This window comes from Capsicum annuum, chromosome 6 (assembly GCF_002878395.1).
Source record: "Capsicum annuum cultivar UCD-10X-F1 chromosome 6, UCD10Xv1.1, whole genome shotgun sequence".
Taxonomy (NCBI): domain Eukaryota; kingdom Viridiplantae; phylum Streptophyta; class Magnoliopsida; order Solanales; family Solanaceae; genus Capsicum; species Capsicum annuum.
Genome location: NC_061116.1, coordinates 52,108,841 through 52,127,555, shown reverse-complemented (window position 1 = coordinate 52,127,555; position 18,715 = coordinate 52,108,841). Strand labels below are relative to the sequence as shown.

The 18,715-nt window shown below is 35.1% G+C and overlaps 1 protein-coding gene across 1 annotated transcript; it reads right to left on the bottom strand.

Annotated features, from left to right (window-relative positions):
- Nucleotides 1-2,505: 2,505 nt before the first annotated feature.
- On the bottom strand, nt 2,506-4,857 carry LOC107853465 (scarecrow-like protein 8). Its single transcript, XM_016698442.2, has one exon. It carries the CDS (start codon nt 4,478-4,480, stop codon nt 2,657-2,659), a length of 1,824 nt encoding a protein of 607 aa, XP_016553928.1. The 5' UTR covers nt 4,481-4,857; the 3' UTR covers nt 2,506-2,656.
- Between the last annotated feature and the right edge of the window lie 13,858 nt (nt 4,858-18,715).

Sequence of the window (18,715 nt, the reverse complement as noted above, 5' to 3'; positions counted from 1 at the left end):
TAAACTTCATCTAAGGTTAGGGTATCACGACTATATAAAATCGTATCCCTAAAGGTCAAGTATGATGCAGGCAGCGAACACAATAAAATCAACCCTAGATCTTCCTCATCGTACTTAACCTCCAGAGTCTCTAAATCAGAGACGATTTCTTTATAGACAGATAGGTGATACTCAAAAGATGTACCCTCAGACATGCGATGGGAATAAAGTCATTGTTTGAGATGCAACTTAATTGTTAGGCTTTTTGTCATACATAATGATTCGAGTTTCAACCACAACGCAGCAGCAGTGGTCTCATTCAAAATATCTTATGGAATCTGATTGGATAAATAAAGGTGTATCTAAGATAGAGCCTTTTGATCCTTACGTCATTTATCCTCCTCTATCCACGATGAAGGCATCTTATCAAATCCTAATAGAGTATCGTCTAAATCTATCTGTGCGAGCACAACCCGCATCTTAACCCGCCATAATAAAAATTTAGTGTTACGGTCCAATAGCAGAATATCTTACTTCATGATTGCCATCCCCGAGAAAATAATCGATCGCTCTGATACTAGTTTGTTATGAATGAACAACAATAAGCAAAAGAAAAGAACAAGATGAACACACATAAATTTATGTAGAATTCCTTGACGGGAAAAACCATAAACGGAGGAGGAGGAATTCATTATAATGGAGAGAAATACAATGAGGAGACGATAGTCTTAATGACATATATAAACCCATCCAAAAACAACTCAATAAACGCACTTATATAATACGTGCGTACAAATAAATCCTAAGCGCAAAAACATGGGTCACTTTGCTAACTTTATAGGGCCGGATCAATAAAATTTGATTCACAAACTCTAACGTATATCACTTTAGCTTTCAATAGAATAAGGGGTAATTTTAGACGTAAATTTAATTTTAAAGGCATTTTTCATCCAAATAGGTGAATGGAGGGACATTTTTTATCCAACAGGTGAAAGGAGGATATTTTTGAATCATTTATAATATTTTAATGACATTTTTGACCTTTTTCGAAACTAAAATGAATGAAATATATAAATAAAAAAAAACAACCGCCTAAGCCTAGAACCAATAATCTAAGGGTCATTTGGTATGAGGTATAAAATGTATGAAAAAGGTACGAATATATTTCTGAACTTTGATAAATGATACAGATATACCCATCATCATATTTTAGGTACAAATATACCCTTGCCGTTCATGAAAAGGTATCTATATACCATTATCACCAACGGAATGATATTTGTCGATTTCCTATTTGTTTATCCTTTTTTAATTTAATTCATTAAATAAATCCCAACTAACACAAATCTGATTTTAATTAACCCACACCCGACCCAAATTAAAACCCAAACCCGATCCAATCTTAAGAATCTTCAACACGCTTCTTCCTTGATGAGAAGCTCGATCATCTCCTTGTTGATACATATGAAACCTTTAGATAGTGTGTATCATGTTTGTTGATCCTCACTCTTCACTTTGCCTGATTTTATAGACAGTGGATATTGTTGTATCATTCACCACAAAATGCTCAATCGAGCATCGTATCCAATTTTGATGCATGTAACTCATGAAGGCCTTCTCCATTGCTTTTTTTTTATCCGATTCAACTTGAAAGGACTCCAAATCTTTATTCGCTTAGGTCTCACAAAAAAATTCAGATGTTAGAGCTTGCAAGGGCCACAACTCAAATTCTTCATCTTCATCTGTCATCTCAGCATCAAAATTCCATGCATACCGTGAGAGTAAAGATGCGTGTTGAAGGTTCTTATGATCGGATCGAATTTGGGTTTTAATTTGGATCGGGTGTGATCTAATTAAAATTAGATTCGGATGGGTTAGGATTAATTTATCCGAATTAAATTAAAAAGGGCAAGCGAATAGAAAATTGGCATGTGTCCTATCGGTAGTGATAAGGGTATATATTACCTTTTCAACAACAACAACGATATATTTATACATAAAGTATGACGACAGATATATGTATATCATTTATCAAAATTTAAGGGTATATTCATACCTTTTTCGTAAAATATAAATAGTTGCGGGATAAATACTGAATTATTTTATTCTGTATTTAGTTGAAGGTAATAGCAAGTCTCAAATTATTTATCTCACTATTTATATTATAATGACAAAATAAATTATCTAAAATAACTAATTTTAAAATAATTAATATTAAAATTAATTATCCCAAAATAACTCTCTCTCAATCAATAATCCGATGAAACCCATCAGGCCAGAAAAGGTATCAAGACCCCTAATTCCGAAGCTTTCTCTGCCATAGAATCATTAGATTAAAAAAATATTTTGATACATTTAACACAAATTTAATTAAAGACTATAATATTTAATTTTTTATTTTTTTTAACTTTATTTCAAGTTAAAGCAAATCATTCTTTTAGCCGAAGAGTATTACATTTATTCTCTTTTTCATTTTTTGGCTGGTGACAGGCTGTCAGCATCCGTCAGTGCTCCTCTTCTCAAGAATTGACAGATAACTAATAGTACTGTAGTATTGACAAAACCTCTAGTACAGCAGATCACAATGAAAATTTATATACACACATCACAATATCTTTTACTACTAGTTTGAAAAAAAGAAGAAAAAGTAAAACACTTTTATTCGTGAGGTAACAAGTTAACTCCAAGCAGAAGCAACGATGAGGGTTTTTCCCATCCATCCAAAGCAAATACCTCCACTTTGTTCATTTACAGTGAATCCCGGATTGCCACGTGGATCCGAATTTAGCCTCTTAAGCAGTGAATCAGCGATGTATTGACTCATGGGCCTTGGCCCGAACCCAGCCATACTCATTCGGGCCCTCCATTTACCAAACACCTCACATCTCTCCACGCGATCTCTCCCTTCACACGCCACTGAGTTCACCACTTTCCGACTCAATCCTTCTTCGATCTTGGCCCGGCCCATTTCATCCTTTGATACGGTTGCGTCCAGTGAATCCAACAACGCTCCGTAATACCCATACGTCTCATTTACACGCGCTACAAACGCCGCCGTATTTCCATTCAGCTCTTGCTCTACTAATGTCACCACCTTTGGTGATAACCCCTTCACTCTCCGGAGAAGCTCATCTCTTAGATTCTCCGTTGTTACGCTCTCGTCGGGCAATCTGTATAATCTGTATGCAAAATTCACTGCTAAAGTCTCGTCATGTTCAACCCCCAATCTCTCCCTACTCAAATCCGTAATTTTACACGAAGTCACGTTGAAAACCAAACAAACGCCGATTTTGTCTGCTAGAGTTCTCAGATCATCTCCAATGAGGTTTACTCTGTCGTCAGCTCTGCCCATGAAATCTGTGATCGCCGTGATTTTTAAGCTGGTAGGCTCATCAGTTTTCTTGCTAGCTAGCGCGTGTAGTAAATGCAAGTATTGTCCACCTTGTCCTATATCGAAATCAATTACGTGAATCTTGTCTGAAGGTTGATCAACTACAGCTTCAAGAATAGCTAAATTAGCTGCCATGAATCCAAGCTTAAAACACGGGGACAACTCGTAGAGATTTTGAGCAGAAATTGCGTGCTCTTTGCTCTGCAGCTCCAACACGGGCGGTGGGTACTCCGTGAAGTTCACGCGCGACTTAAGAGCCGAAACCATATACGCCGTCAACCGCTGTTCGGAAGAACCTCTAATATCAGCGACCTGTGAGAGGCGCGTGAGGATATCCACTGCAACATTGGTTTTCCCGTCGGTTATTGCGGTAGCAGCCGCAACAATAGACTGCTTTGGAGAAGTTATTGTTGGAGATTCAATCGAAGAAGAACACGAAGATGTAGATGATGCCGGAGATAGGTGGTTGCTACTCGGAGTAATCAGATTCTTTATTGTTTCCGACCACTCGTTGTTGTTCGTCACAATAGACCCTGTATCTTCCTCGTCCCCATAACTGTCTTCTAGAAGCTCTTTCTCTAACTCTTGCAATCGATTCATCATTTTTTCCTCTGATTCCTGGTACAAACTGTTCTGAACCTGATTTAAGTAAGAAGCAACTGCAGAACAATTCAGGTTACCAGAAGATAGAACCTCGCTAGCGTTGGTGTTTGCCGGTGGAATAACAGGTTGTGAACGGAGCGTTTGAATAATTGGGAGGGCATGGCGTGTATTCATCACCGAAATCGGAGAAACCGAAGGAAATTCAGATGAGAAATCTACCAGAGGAGAAATTGGAGATGCTTGCTGGTAACTTCTAGGCTTAACGTTACGAAGATAAAATCCCAAACCTTGTTGCACTTGCTGCTGCTGCTGTTGAAAATCGGCAAGTGATCGTTTGCCGATGAAAGTCTGTCTCCGGTGGAGGTTCTGGTAAGCACCTTCGGGGAGGATCCCAGAAAGCGGTGAACGCTGGGCGTGGTTCATCGGAATCATGGTGGATCTTCCGGTGTTGATCCCACCGGCGCCGCCGTAAAAGTCTGGAATTCCACCAGAGTAATCGGAGGACATTCTTTTTGCTATTTGAGGAAAATGTAACTTTCAATTAGAAACTGATACCTCAACAACTGCAAAAAGTTCGGATTTTTATTTAAGAAAAAGTTCTGCATTATAAAAAGTGGGTTCTGGTTCTCCAGTTTGAGGTCTATTTAATTTGAACAGAATTGATTTTCAGCCGTTAGATTTTCCGTGTGATGAGATTTAACAATATTTAAAGGAATGGACGGTTGGATGTTGAGGATGAGGAACAACTAGCCTAAAGCTGGCACGCCAAACACGCGCTCCAGTCACGCGTATTGTCACTACTTGTATAAAAAAAAATGATTTTAAGGTGTCAGTATAACAGACAAAGTTGTTAATTCGTCATGTCTAAGGTTCCAACAAAGTTTAGCAAGTCTCAAATATTTTTTATTTTTATTTATATTTGTTTATTATTTTAAAAATAAATTTTTATATTTATTTATTTTCACATTTACTTCACTTTAAAAGGATAAGTATTCTTTTGATATTTTACTATTAATATTAATTATTTATTTTAAAATTATTTTTTAACATCTAATATTAAATATTAATTAATAGGATTAGTGTAAATCATTATTTCCTTCATCAGTATGTCAAATTTAAACATGAGAAGTAATGAATAGAGTATCTTTAGCTATAAAGTACCTTGGACTCCATTAATTTGTGTTTCAATAATTAGCAAATGCTTATCATACTAAAAAGTTAAAGGATTGAAATATTCTTCTAAATATCTACTTATAAAAAAATACAGATCTTACAAACAACCTCCAACAATCATACACAATTATTCCACAAATTTATTTATAATATAATGATAAGTGAGTTGTGCAAATGGAGGAGGGTTGTGAAAGCACTAAACCACCTGATGATATGCTTCAAAAGAGTGGTAGAACAAAGCGACTTATAATTTTACTATAAATGCAGGTTATTTTAAATTGAGGAATCAGGAAGAGGGTGAGAGGAACTATGAGGACTAAAAATGTGTAAAGCCTAATATTGTAATCTTTAATACTCTGTGTAGTGAACTTTGTAAGTTGGGGAAGATCGGGGAAGCTAATTAATTGTATAACGGAGGAGACAAAGGATTATGAATTTGTATTTGAATAGTTCAATTACCATATAATTTTTTATGGACATTCATAGCGTGATGATGTTAGTAATTTTTTCATTACATTATGTAAAGAAGTGGTTCAAAGAGTGTACAAATGAAAGAATACATAACTAGTGTTTTATTGATGACTTTAGCACGAAAAGAAGATGACTAATATTGCAGAGACTTTAAAGAGGTCGATGAACAAAGTGAAGGGTTGGGGTGGGTTGTTCTTTACCTCAGGAAATTATTTTCAGATACACTGACACGACAAGAACTAGGAGATATATAAAGGAAGAAGTGCAGGAATAAAGTAAAATAGAAGACACAAGGTTTTTACGTGGAACTCCTTACTCAAGAGAGAAAAACTACGACCTGCCTCTAGGATTTCTAAGTTCCACTACACTCAAGCAACTTCTTGAATACAGACTCCAAGGATTAACCTCTTAATCCTTTCTCTCCTAGCAATAACTCTATTACAAGGAAACACAAACAGTAGCTCTACTACTTCAACCTCTAGCTAACTCTAACTAGACACCACAAGCTAACTCTAACTCGAACAATCACCTAACTCTAGATAATTACAAGGGGAAGGTTCGCACCTCAACACCTACTACAATCGTAAGCAAATGTAGGCAAACGTTTAAGAACAATACATAAAGACTCAACTACAACAAGAAAGTAAACTACAACTCGATGAACAATCAGTTTCCTGCTGTAGTTTGTAGTCTTTACTTTCAGCTTCCAGAGATATTTAGTTGTAAGAATATGGAAGTGTTAGTTTTCTTGTTGAGAAAGATGAGTAATATATATTGTGACACAAGAAAATCTAGGAGAGATCCCATTGGTTGAGGCAAAAAGGTGGCAACAACTTTTCTCACCAACTTTGTACTTGTGCCAGCTATGACAGTTGTTTGTGATAGTGATAGGTGAGCCCAACCTGTTTTCTAAGTGGTAGCAACTTTGTCGTCACAAAATCTCCACGAAACAGGTCCCAAACTATAAGTTTGTCAATCATCAAAACTGAGGTCTTACCAATTTCTCTCTTTTTGATGATGACAAACCCATGAAAGCAAATCAACATCCACACAAAGTACAGTCTACACCTCAGCAATACTCCACAAGCCATAAGGCCATGCCAAACTAGGTTGCCCAACCAATTCCGCGTATCATTGATACCTATAAATATATAAGTATCCTACACTTTATTCCTTCTATCTATAAATATCATGTTCCCCTGAGTGAGAGAACTCCTAACTTGATTGATAAAAACCACACATCAGGTATTATTGCAACTATATCCCCACCTGGCTAAAGCAATGCATGCTACCTCAAACTTTTTCCCTTTTGGAATCATCAAAGAGGTTAGGCAGTAAACCAAGTATAGATAAGCATACATGTTAATTCATGACCATTTATGCAACAGTTACATGAGCAAGAAAAGATCAGATAAAAGTATGAGTGGTGATAGCACAAGTAAAGTTTCATTTATCGATCAGTATAAAAAACCATTCAAAAACAACACCCATTAAAATTCAAAAACAACAGTGCCAGGTACACATCAGAGATAAAAGAGCAAAAAAGAACAAAGTTTTATAGGGCTTAATGATGGGACTAGGAAGGTGATTGAGTAGGGACCATAATAGAAAGGATTTAGTAAGAAGTTCCTATGGATCGATCCAGCTGATTGAAGAGTATATTCATTATTTCATGTTCTGCAACATCATCATTGATAATTTGTTGAGTCAAAGCTTCATTTTTTGCAGTCAAGGCTTCAACTTGAGCTTTCAACTTCTTCACCCTCTCTGTAGTGCAACATTTTCTTTTTTCAACTTTCTACCTGGACTGGTTCCCTCTTCCTCTCCTTTGACTGATGCAACCTTTAATGCAATAATCTCAGCATCCCTTAAAGCAATTATGATAGTCATGGACTCTAGTTCTTTATTTAAACTCTTCTATGCTTTCACCAACTCAGACACAAGGGACTTGGACCTCCTACCACCTCTCCTAGAAATACACTCATTGTCCTTCAGAGTAGTCATGTTAAATATTTGCTTAACCGATCCAACTTTCCTATGTTTACATACCACGTTGAAGTAATCAAAAATCCAATTAAGCCAGAACCCATATGCTAGGCCATGTTTTTCATCTTTAGCAATCATCACTGTATAATTATGTTCAATGATGAGAGAAAGAAGACTGGTTTTCTTAAACTTGGATAACAACTCCATGAGATATAAATCATGACCTGTAACAGTGGTTTTTTTTTTCTGATCTAGGCAAAAAATATTTATTTACCAACTTAAAGAGTAGTTGGTACTCACCCTTAAGAGCCTTCCTGGTTACATTCTTTACATTTATATTATCCAGATTACTACAGACCGTAAAAAACTTAGTAGATCCTTCTTCCTTTCTCATGGATTTTATTCCCTCATTAGAGACTCCTTAGATTTTAGACATTATCTCCTCATCAACAGTAATGTTTATTACATTTACCTGAGAGGTCATGTACAAAACATCTTTAGAGAATGTCAGGTTGTGATAAACAATTGCACTTCTTATTTATATAAAAGAGGAACAGGTCCCTAAATTGATGCTCCCAAGCATGAAGCCTTACCCATTCGAGTAGTTCCTTTATTTTAGGAAACTCAGCCACTGTAGGATCAAATACCCTGCCTCTCAAAACTTTTGAGTCTTCGGAATGTTTTGCCTTACGTTCTTTGACAACCTTTTGCCCTTTCTAGTAGAGGAGAAGGCCTTTTCTGAGGCACTAGTCCCCTTGACAGATGACACACGAGCTTCAGAGGTCTTTGCAACCTAGGGGCTGGGACCTAGTCCCTTATTCTCTGCAGATTGCACCCTTTTTATTTTCCCCATCATCTTAGAAACAAAATCTATCAATTGATTTTCCTTTCCTTTTCTTGGAGATACAGTTTTCTTTCTTCTTTTAGAAGATATAATTTTCTTCACCTTTTTAGAGGACAAGATTTTCTTTCCCTTTGCCTTAACTCTGGAGGCTCTCACGCTTCTCTACACATCTAAATCAATAGCATCACTGTTGTATACACTTTCATCATCATCATCTGACAAATTTACGAAAAGATCATCAAGACTATCATAGTCTTCATCCCTGATATCATCACTCTTAGTTTTTTCATCGGACTTATCTACAACAACTGACTCAAGAATATCAATTTGTTTTCTTTTCTCCATCCGTTTCTTCTTGGTACCATTCTTATTTTTTGCCTTGGTATCTTTCTTATTTTTTTTTACAAAGCCTCCTTCAATGCATTTTTGGAATTTACCCTGGTCCTTAGGGTCTTACCTGACCTTGAGAAAAATGATCATTTCCTAGACAATTTCCAAGATAAAGGCTTACTATTATCACTATTTGAGTCACCTTGAGCATTCTTATTCCTACCTAAGAGATCGAACACTAGGGGAGTACTACATGTTTCTTATCAATACCTATACAAGAAATATTTTCCTTACTTATAAAAAGAGTTGCAGGAAGATTTTTCTATCTTGGGGGTTCTGAACTCAAGGAAGTAAGGACCTGTACCTCTATTTCCTCACTCATAACTTGAATATAGGAGGGAGGATTTCTAGAGGCTGGTAAGTCCTTAAAAATTGTTTCATCTAAGGAGGCACTTCCTGACTTGCTAGAGGATTCAGATTTGTCAGGAGAGAGAGTTCAGATTTTGGAGAAAGTATCTAAATACTGATTGGAAGAAATTGGTTGATTTGGGATTTGTTCTTTAGATTTGTGGGCTTGTGATGTGAGAACAACAAAAAGACCTTTAAGAAATTTAATTTAGGACTCGGAGGTGGCATCAGTGATATTTTCCCTCTTTTTATGAAGATCATCAAAAGTTTCTTCCTTCTTAGAATTGAAATCCCTAGCAATATTGCGCAGGGATAGAGGGGAGAGCTTAGTGATAACAAACATTCCTCCAGACCTAGACAAAATAGAAGGAGTGTATATTACTTTTAAGGAAGAGGGTTCATTTTTTTGGAAGGATGAGGAGGGATTTGACATTGTAGAGATTGAGTAATCTTGTACATAAGTATCTGTTATGTGTTTTGAGAGGGTTTGGGAACTGATAAGGTTTATGAGATAAAGAGAGTTCTTCAAAATGATGGAGAGAGAATTTGATTTATGATTTTAAATAATACAAGAAAGAATAGTTCAGATTTGACAAAAACTTATATCTAAAGTGACATGTCCAGTTAGATGAGGCCGTCACACTTAAAGAACATTGATAGATTTTTAAAAGAGTAGGAGAGTGATGTGGCACATATCATTTATTGCTTAAACAATCATTATATAGGAATAGTAAATGATACTGACCTAATTCGGGACCTAGTCCCTAAATAATTTTAAAGATAACATTCTTTGCTATCCCACCTTTCATTTTCTTTATCTTCTCATTCTTGCCCTGGGTGTATATCTATAGAAGATATGAAGCTAAATTATACATGTAGATATGCCCTGGGTATATATCTATCCAGGATACCTACTCACTATTTCATAGCCATTAAGGTAGAATTATGAAGGTAGCCAATATTCATCTGGATCATATAGGCTCTGTCTCCCCATACTTTACTCAACCAGTTCCCTATTATCTTTCTTCATGGAAACACAAGTATATAGTGAGGAGACTTTGCCTCTTCCAAGAGCCTGATACAAGAGGTACTCTCCTAAATCTTTAGTTATATGATTTGAGTAACCATTTTTAATCACACTTGCACTGGATGCTACCTTTTGTTTTTCCCTGTATCACAAATTAATTTTTAGTCTTGGGAACCCATTTTAGTCTGGGTTCCTAATAGGAAGATAGAAGGAAGATCAACTTTTTCTTTATACAGCTGGGTAATCTTCTTTTCTTTCTTCCTGAAATGATGAGATTTTTTATGTCTTTCTGATCAACTGTATGAAAGGAGCACCATTTCTCGTATGTGACCTTTCTTGACATACTATAAGCATAGATGATCATCCTTGCTTCCTGCATGTCTGACATAATATTTAGACTCTTCACCTTGACAATGATACCTCTGGCCTCTCCTACTATTTAGATCTTGACAAGTGGGAGTAGTAAGAGCTTGTGATGAAGTAATCCACTTAAGTTCCTTTCAAGATCAGTTCTTACTTTATCCAGTTCCTTTTCAAGGATAGAGTTCTTTTCATGAGAGGAAACTATATCAACTTTAGCTTCAGCTACTTTTTCTTCCAACTAAAACTGTATACTACTTCCCTCAGCTTTTCCTTTGGAAGCTAACTTGAATATTTCACTTAAATGTTTGCTCAGGAGATCATTATAACATGAGATATTCTTGTAAGTTGCTTGATGCTCATCCACCTGCATACTTAGTTCAACCAGTTCTCCTTTACACTTACCTAGATCATCCTTCAGCTTTCCTTTTACATTAGTGAGTTGAGTCACTTGGATGCTCAACTCAATAAATTTTTCTTCACATTTTCAAGGGCTTTATTTTGATCTTATTTGTCTTTATCAAGATCATTCAAGGAGTCAATTAGTATAAAGGTAAGAGATCTCAACTTGTTGAGGGAGTAGCCTTCATATTCTCTTTGATATCTAGGAGAGTTATAGGTTTATCTTTATTTTCATCAGTGTCTGCTATCAAAGAAAGGAGTGAGTCAATGACTTGCATCTCTTTTTCTATTACCACCATAGAGATGCCTTCTCTTTGCCCAGACTTATTTGAGTCACTTGATGAATTACTCCAACATACTGCAAGAAACTGACTTGCAATCTTGTCAGCTTCAACTTTCCTATTATACTTCACAGGAACCTGCTGCTTTACAATAATTTTTTAACATATTCCTTGTTCTCAACCTTGTGCATTAGACAGTCCTTGATATAACGACCCAGTTTTCCATATTTGTGAAAGGTACCATTACTCATTTCTTCATTGAAATGCTGCTAGATTCACCCCTTCTGAATACAGCCCCTAACATTTAAAGAGTTTGACCACCTTTTTTGTAATGTGAGCTATTTCATTTTCTTCAGGATCGTAAGTATCTTGTGAAGCCTTCAGAACTAGATTTGACGAAAAATCCATTTTTCAAGATCCTTCCAAAGTGTTAGCCTTATTACCGAAGACCTTTCTCTAATACCAAATGAAGGGTTGGGGTGGGTTGCTTCTTACCTCAGGTACCTGTTCCCAGATATACTCACATAACAAAAACTAGAAGATACATAAAGTAAGAAGTGCAAGAGTAAATTAATAAAAGACATAAGGTTTTTACGTGGAACTCCTTACTCAAGGGAGAAAAACTACAACCTACCTCCAGGATTTCTAAGCTCTACTATACTCAAGAAAATTCTTGAATACAGACTCCAAGGATTAACCTCTTAATCTTTTCTCTCCTAGTAATAACTCTATTATAAGGAAACACAAGCAGTAGCTCTACTGCTTCAACCTCCAGCTAACTCTAATTGGAAACCACAAGCTAACTCTAGCTCGAACAATCACCTAACTCTAGATAATTACAAGGGGAAGGTTTGCACCTCAACACCTACTACAATCTTAAGCAAAGTAGGCAAACATTTAATAATAATATACAAAGACTCAAGTACAACAAGGAAGTAAAAATACAACTCGATGAATAACCAGTTTCCTATTGTAATGTGTAGTGTTTGTTTTTAGCTTCTACAGATATTTAGCTGTAAGAATATAAAAGCATTAGTTTTCTTGTTGAGGAAGATGAGTAATATATATTCTAACTTAAGAAAATCTAGGAGATATCCCATTAGTTTATCCAAAATGGTAGCAATAACTTTTCCCATGAACTTTTATACCTGCGCCAACTGTGATAGTTGATCGTGATAGTAACAGGTGAGCCCAACCTGTTCCCTAAGTGGTAGAAGCTTTGTCATAACTAAAACTCCAGGAAAAAGGTTCCAAACTATAAGTTTGTCAATTATCAAAACTGAGGTCATAACACAAAACAATTCATACATATTTTTTAGGTAGAATACATCGCCAGACTTTTTAACTTGACATCGTCTTTCACTTTGGAACCTCAAGTGGATGTTATTCATTTCAAGTACCTAAACCAGCTATAAAATATTAGATTTTTAAGAGGTGTGAATGGAAAATGAATGTGTTTTTTCAAAAAGATACCAAGAGAAAGGATGCAATTTAAATAGGCAGCTTTTCGGTTTGGATGGTTATGACCTTTTCAATGGGTTGTAACTTTTCTAAGGAGTTGCACCTTTTTTTGAAGAGTTTTACCTTTATGAAGGGGTGCACCTTTCTAAACCATTGCTTCTCTTCATGAAGCAACACCTTGATGGATATAAGACCTAATTTTTTCCTCAGGTATAGACATGAGATTTTGAAGAGAAAATTCTCCTCTTTCTTAAAAAAAACTCAAATGTGATTTACTACCATTGAGTGCATTCGTAGTTCCACAGAATTTGAGATACTTCTATTCTATCAAAGTGATTTATTTTATCCTGGGAGGATATATTTCATAACCTCAGGTACTTGAGGGGAATATTTTCTATAAGGACACACTATGAATCTATGGACTTGAATCTTTCTATTTCATCTCTTTTTCTTAAAGTTGGTTTTTTTATTTTTCCAGAAAATAGTTTCAACTTCATATTGATAGTTCTTCAACTATTTGAACTTGTGTTTGAAGTTCTTGAAACTTCATTTTGATAGTTCATAAGTTGGTTGAACTTGTGTTGAAGTTCTTAAAATTTCATTTTGCTATTTTTCAGAAACTAATTTGAACTTTATTTTATTGATGTTCATAAGTTGGGTTGAACTTATTGTTAAAAGTTCAAATTTGTAAATACAGAGTGTAAACTTTATTTGATTGTTCATATGATAATTTGATTGTCTTTGATGTTTTGTTGAAAAATACATATTTTATTTAACCCGAGAAAAACAACAATCTTAAGGAAATTATAAAAAAATATTTTTTTGTGATTGTTTTGTGAAAAGAAAAAAATTATCACCATTTATAAATCAAGTACTTAGGTAATCTATATTGAATCAAATTTTATGGAGACCAAAATCTTTTGATTTCTACACCATCGATTAAAAGAATATAAAAACTTCATCGAGAACTCAATATGGGAATTCAGTTTGAAGAACATAAAAACTTTACCAATTCGGTAAACTCTTTGTATTGGTTTCCGGAGTTTAAAACCTATGTATTTTCACTTTTTTGAATTTGATTATGATTTGAAGTCATAAAAACTTTGTCAGGTTTCAAAGTTTATTCGACTGATGATTTGAAGATATAAAAACTTCATCATTGACTAAATATAAGTTGGTTAAAGATTAAAATCTTTATTGATGATATTCTAAAATACTAAAGTGTATGTCAAAGTTTGACAAAAAAATAATAAATGAAACTGATCAACTAATTGATTCGGTTGTGAATGGTGTTATCCCAAAGGCAACCAATGTTGCATCTTTAAGTCGTTTAGATATTATTCTAGCAATGAAAATGGCAGAGAAGCCGAAAAAATTTTTGGTGCAAACTTCAAAGATGGCAACAAATAATGTTATTTTGGCTGACCAAACTTGAAATAGAGTGCCCCATTGCAAGACATATTTAATTTCATATAAAAATAAAAAGGAATGAAATCCAACTTGAAATATATCAAAGTGTGGGGTGTCTAGAAAAAGTATAAGTTCTTATGCCTAAAAGGGTAAAAATATGACCTAAGACTATGGACTGCATGTTTATTGGATATGCTAAAAGCAGAAAAACATGTTGATTTTTGGTTCATAAATATGAACATCCAAATATCAATGAGAATACGATAATTGAATAAGATAATGTTGAGTTATTTGAACATATTTATCCATATAAAACTGGACATGAGCAGTCTAGTAGAGGGCCTAAAAGACCTCAAGATAAATCAAATGAGCCTGTACTTAATAATGAGAATCCAAGGCGTAGTGTACGTAAAAGAATGTCAACGTCTTTTGGATTAGATTTTTTAATATTTTTTCTTAAAAGTAAGCCTTAAATGTTTAAACAAGTGATGCCACCTTCGGATGCTTTCTTTTGGAAAGAGGCAACCAATAGTGAGATTAATTCAATCTTGAGCAACTATACTTGGGAGTTGGTTGATCTTCTTCCAGGAAATAAACCTTTAGGTTCTAAATGGATCTATAAAAGGAAAATGAAAGTTGATGGTACTATTGACAAATACAAGGAAAGACATGTAGTGAAAGGGTTTAGAAAAAAAGAAGGTCTTGATTATTTTAATACATACTCGCCTGTAACAAGAATAACATTCATTCAAATTTTGGTTGGCTTAGCAGCGGTATATGGTCTTGAAATCCATCAAATGAATGTGAAAACAACATTCCTAAATGGAGAATTTGAGGAAGAAATTTACATGGAACAACCTAAGAGTTTTGTGGTTACTGGTAAAGAAAAGAAAGTGTGCAAACTAGTTAAGTAACTTTATGGGCTAAAGAAAGCACCCAAATAGTGGCATGAAAAGTTTGACCAAACTATGTTGGCAAACAACTTCAAGATAAATGAATGTGATAAATGTGTTTACATTGAAGACACTCCAAATCACAAATTAATTGTTCGTTTGTATGTGGATGATATGTTGATCATCAGTAAAGACATATCTGACATAAATGCTATGAAATAATTGCTTGAGAGCAAGTTTGATATGAAGGAACTTGGAGTTGCGGATGTGATCTTAGGGATAAGGATTTATAAAACTCCACAAGGGTTGGCTTTGTCACAGTCTCATGTCATTGGAAAGGTACTTGATAAGTTCATTGATGAATCGTGGGGGGTGCATTACCTTATAAGGGACCAGGTCCCTTACAGTCAGATTCAGGCGATAAAGTAGTAAAGCAATAAGGAAATATAACTTTGCAGTAAAGTAAAGAACATAATGATTTAACATGGAAATCTCCTTGCTCAAGGAAAAAAAAACTACGGCTTGAACTCAACATCACTCAAGAATCCACTATAATCAAACTCATGATTATACACTCCATTGAAACTTAACTCTAAGCTTCACTAATTTGTAATAACTCTATTACAAACTCTCCTTGACAACTCTGTCAAGATCTCTTCTCAGTATTGATTAACTCTAACCAAATATTAACTCAGGTAACTTTACCTAAGAACTCTACAAACACAAGAAAAACATTACTCTTATAAGATGAATAATTTGATTACCGACCAAGACTTGACTCAAGAGCAATTACTCTCTCGGCACACAGAAACTTAGAAACCAAGCAATATTGAGTTTTTGCCGTTTTGTTCTCGAATAATCAAATTGCAAAACTATTTAATTGAGAAGCATTCTTTTCTATTTATAGTAGGATAATGATTAAGGTAGAATTTTGATTGGCCAGGTGTCTTGTCTAGTACACAACTCACTGGAGCAATTTGTTACACTAACAAACAAAACTACTCAGAGATGTGATAGTTTTATGTATCATGAAGACCCAAGGACCTGGTCCCTTGTTGTTAACTGATCATCATCAAAATAAGATATAGTGATTTTCTCCCTTTTTGATGATGACAAACCATAAATTTTGAAGCATCAAAATTCATTTACCTCATTCAATCAGAGTAATCACCACTACTGTCAGTAAATATTTCCCCTATCACTCTACCCCATGCTTCCCCTATCAATATACCAATACGCTAACATGCTTTCCTTTGTCAATATACCGACATGTTTCCCTCTGTCAATATACCTGCACTTTAACACATCATTCAACACGTGTCATACCTGGTACCTGGTCCCTACCACATGAATTAAATATCCCCTTTTTTGGCACCATTGAAAAGTAAGAACAGTAAACCAAGAGTAAAATACGCACAAGTCAGCTAATTCATGGCCATTGGGGAAATATTAACATGAAGAACAAATTTTAAAGTAAAAAAGAGACAGATGGAATACACAAACTAGGATTCATTCTATTAAATGGAATCAGTACCATTACAACATACCAAACAAGCATAAAATATCTAATCCTTTAAGAGCCATATTAGAAGCAGAGGCAAGAAACTGACAAAGGGATAACAAAGGGACAGAGGTAATAGGACTTGGGCAGAATAAGGTTTAGGGGATATGTATTTTAGCAATATCTCCATTCTGGCACTTTCTGCAACATGATCATTCAGTAGTTGCTTAGTGAGGTCCTTAACTTCTTCATTCAGCCCTTGAACCTCCTTAGTGAGTTTTGCAACTTTACTTTAGAGTTTTGCATTTTCAACAGTAAGTACCTCAACAACACCTGGTCTCTCTAAGGATAATTTTTGGCTTTTCATCTTTAGGTGTAGAATTTTTGCATCCTTAGCAGCCAAATTTACCCTCATCTCCTCCATTTATTTGCTAAAGTTTTCCCTCCTTCTCCTGGATGACCTTATACATGTGCTTTATTATTACAGAAGGCAGGCTTATCAACTCAAATTTACTGAGACATTCTATTATAAACAAATCAACAGTAGAAGCTATAGTCCTTTTCTCTAACCTTAGCGTAATGACTTTCTTGACAAATTCAAACACCAACTCAAACTCACTTATGATAAACTTTTTTCTTACACCAGCTACTAATGTTCCTCCCACTTTTGAGGCATCAATCATAAACTCAGTTGAGGCTTGTTGCTCTAAAATAGTCCCACACCCATAATAGGCACATCTAGTATTTTTTCCAGTGCCTCTTCATCTAGTTTTATCGGCTTCCTTGCATATGGGTTGTTAGGCTTAGCTCATTATTTGAGAAATCCATAGTACAATAGAATTCTCTTACTTCTCTTTCAAAGACCATAGGAGCTAGTTTTTCTAGGAGGTGTAACCATCACCTGGTGTCTTATATACCCAGCAACTCTACTATACCAGGTTTTTCATAAATCTTAGGATCAAAAAATCTACCAGACAGTACTTTCTGGGTTTTCAATATCTCATTTTTTCTTCTCTAGACATAGACTTATTTTCTTCCTATTTTCTTCCTCCTTCTTTCTTCTTTTGGAATCACTATTTGGTTCTTCTTCATCAGCTTTTCTCTACTTGGAACTAGTTCCTTAGAGACTTTTTTCTTTTTTACAGTAATATATTTTTATTTCATCCCAGTGGGACTTCTTGACTTCACAGTGAAGGACCTGGTCCTTTCCTTTTTGTGGACTTTTTTTCTCAATTTTTTTGTTGTAGCAACAACATCAGGATCAATATCTTTACCTTCTCCAATATCTACAACTTCTGCATTTTCATCCTCGACAACACTAGCTTTCTTCAGTTTCCTTCTCCTAGCAATAGATGATTTGTTAGCCTTTATAGCATCCCCCATCAACTTCTTCTCAGAACTCCTAGTTGAGTATGTTCTAGTAACCTTCACACCAATTTCCATCACCTTTTTTTCTTTTATTGCCCTTCTGCTTTTAAACTAACCACCTTAAAGGTAATTCCTCATCATTAAGTTTATCTTCCTCATTTGTAGGTTGCACAAACTCTCCAACCTTTGTGAAATCAACTTTTTCACCTAATATTTTCTCTTTTACACCAAAGGAGATTTCCTTAGGATCATTGCCGAGCAAAAGTAAATTCTCAACTACCCAATTATCACTACCAAAAACGTTAGACCTTTTTACTGGAATTTCTTTATCGAACAGTTAAGCGAAAATGGGGTTTGACTCTGAGAGAGTAGGGTAACCAGATACATTAAGTGTTTTAGAGGCTTCAGGTCTTTTTGGTTCTTTTGAGGAAAGAGAAACTTTGGGTTGATAAGCTTTGGGTTCAATTGGTGAACCAAAGTCTTGATTTAGGTCCACCACCATGGCTGACCCAGAAGTGGTTTCCATGGTTGCTAAAGTTTCAACATGAATGGATACATCTAGAGTCTCAATAGTTTCTAGAGAGAATGTAGTAGGTGGCATGGACTCAAATTCTTGTTGAGGGTTTGATGAGAGGTCTTTTATAGTTTTGCGTAATGAAGAATCAAAATTTTCAATTTGGGGATTTTCAGACTGAATTTTTGGGGATCGACTAATTTCTAGGTCTTTAGTGGGGCTCAAAGTAAGTGGGAATTTCAGCTATTTAAAGCTTTTATGTGTGAGAGAATAAAAATAGTTTGTTTCTGAGAGGATGAATGATTGAGAAAGA

Coding starts and splice junctions, on each gene's coding strand:
- LOC107853465 (XM_016698442.2), bottom strand. CDS start 4,480: ATGTCCTCCGATTACTCTGGTGGAATTCCAGACTTTTACGGCGGCGCC.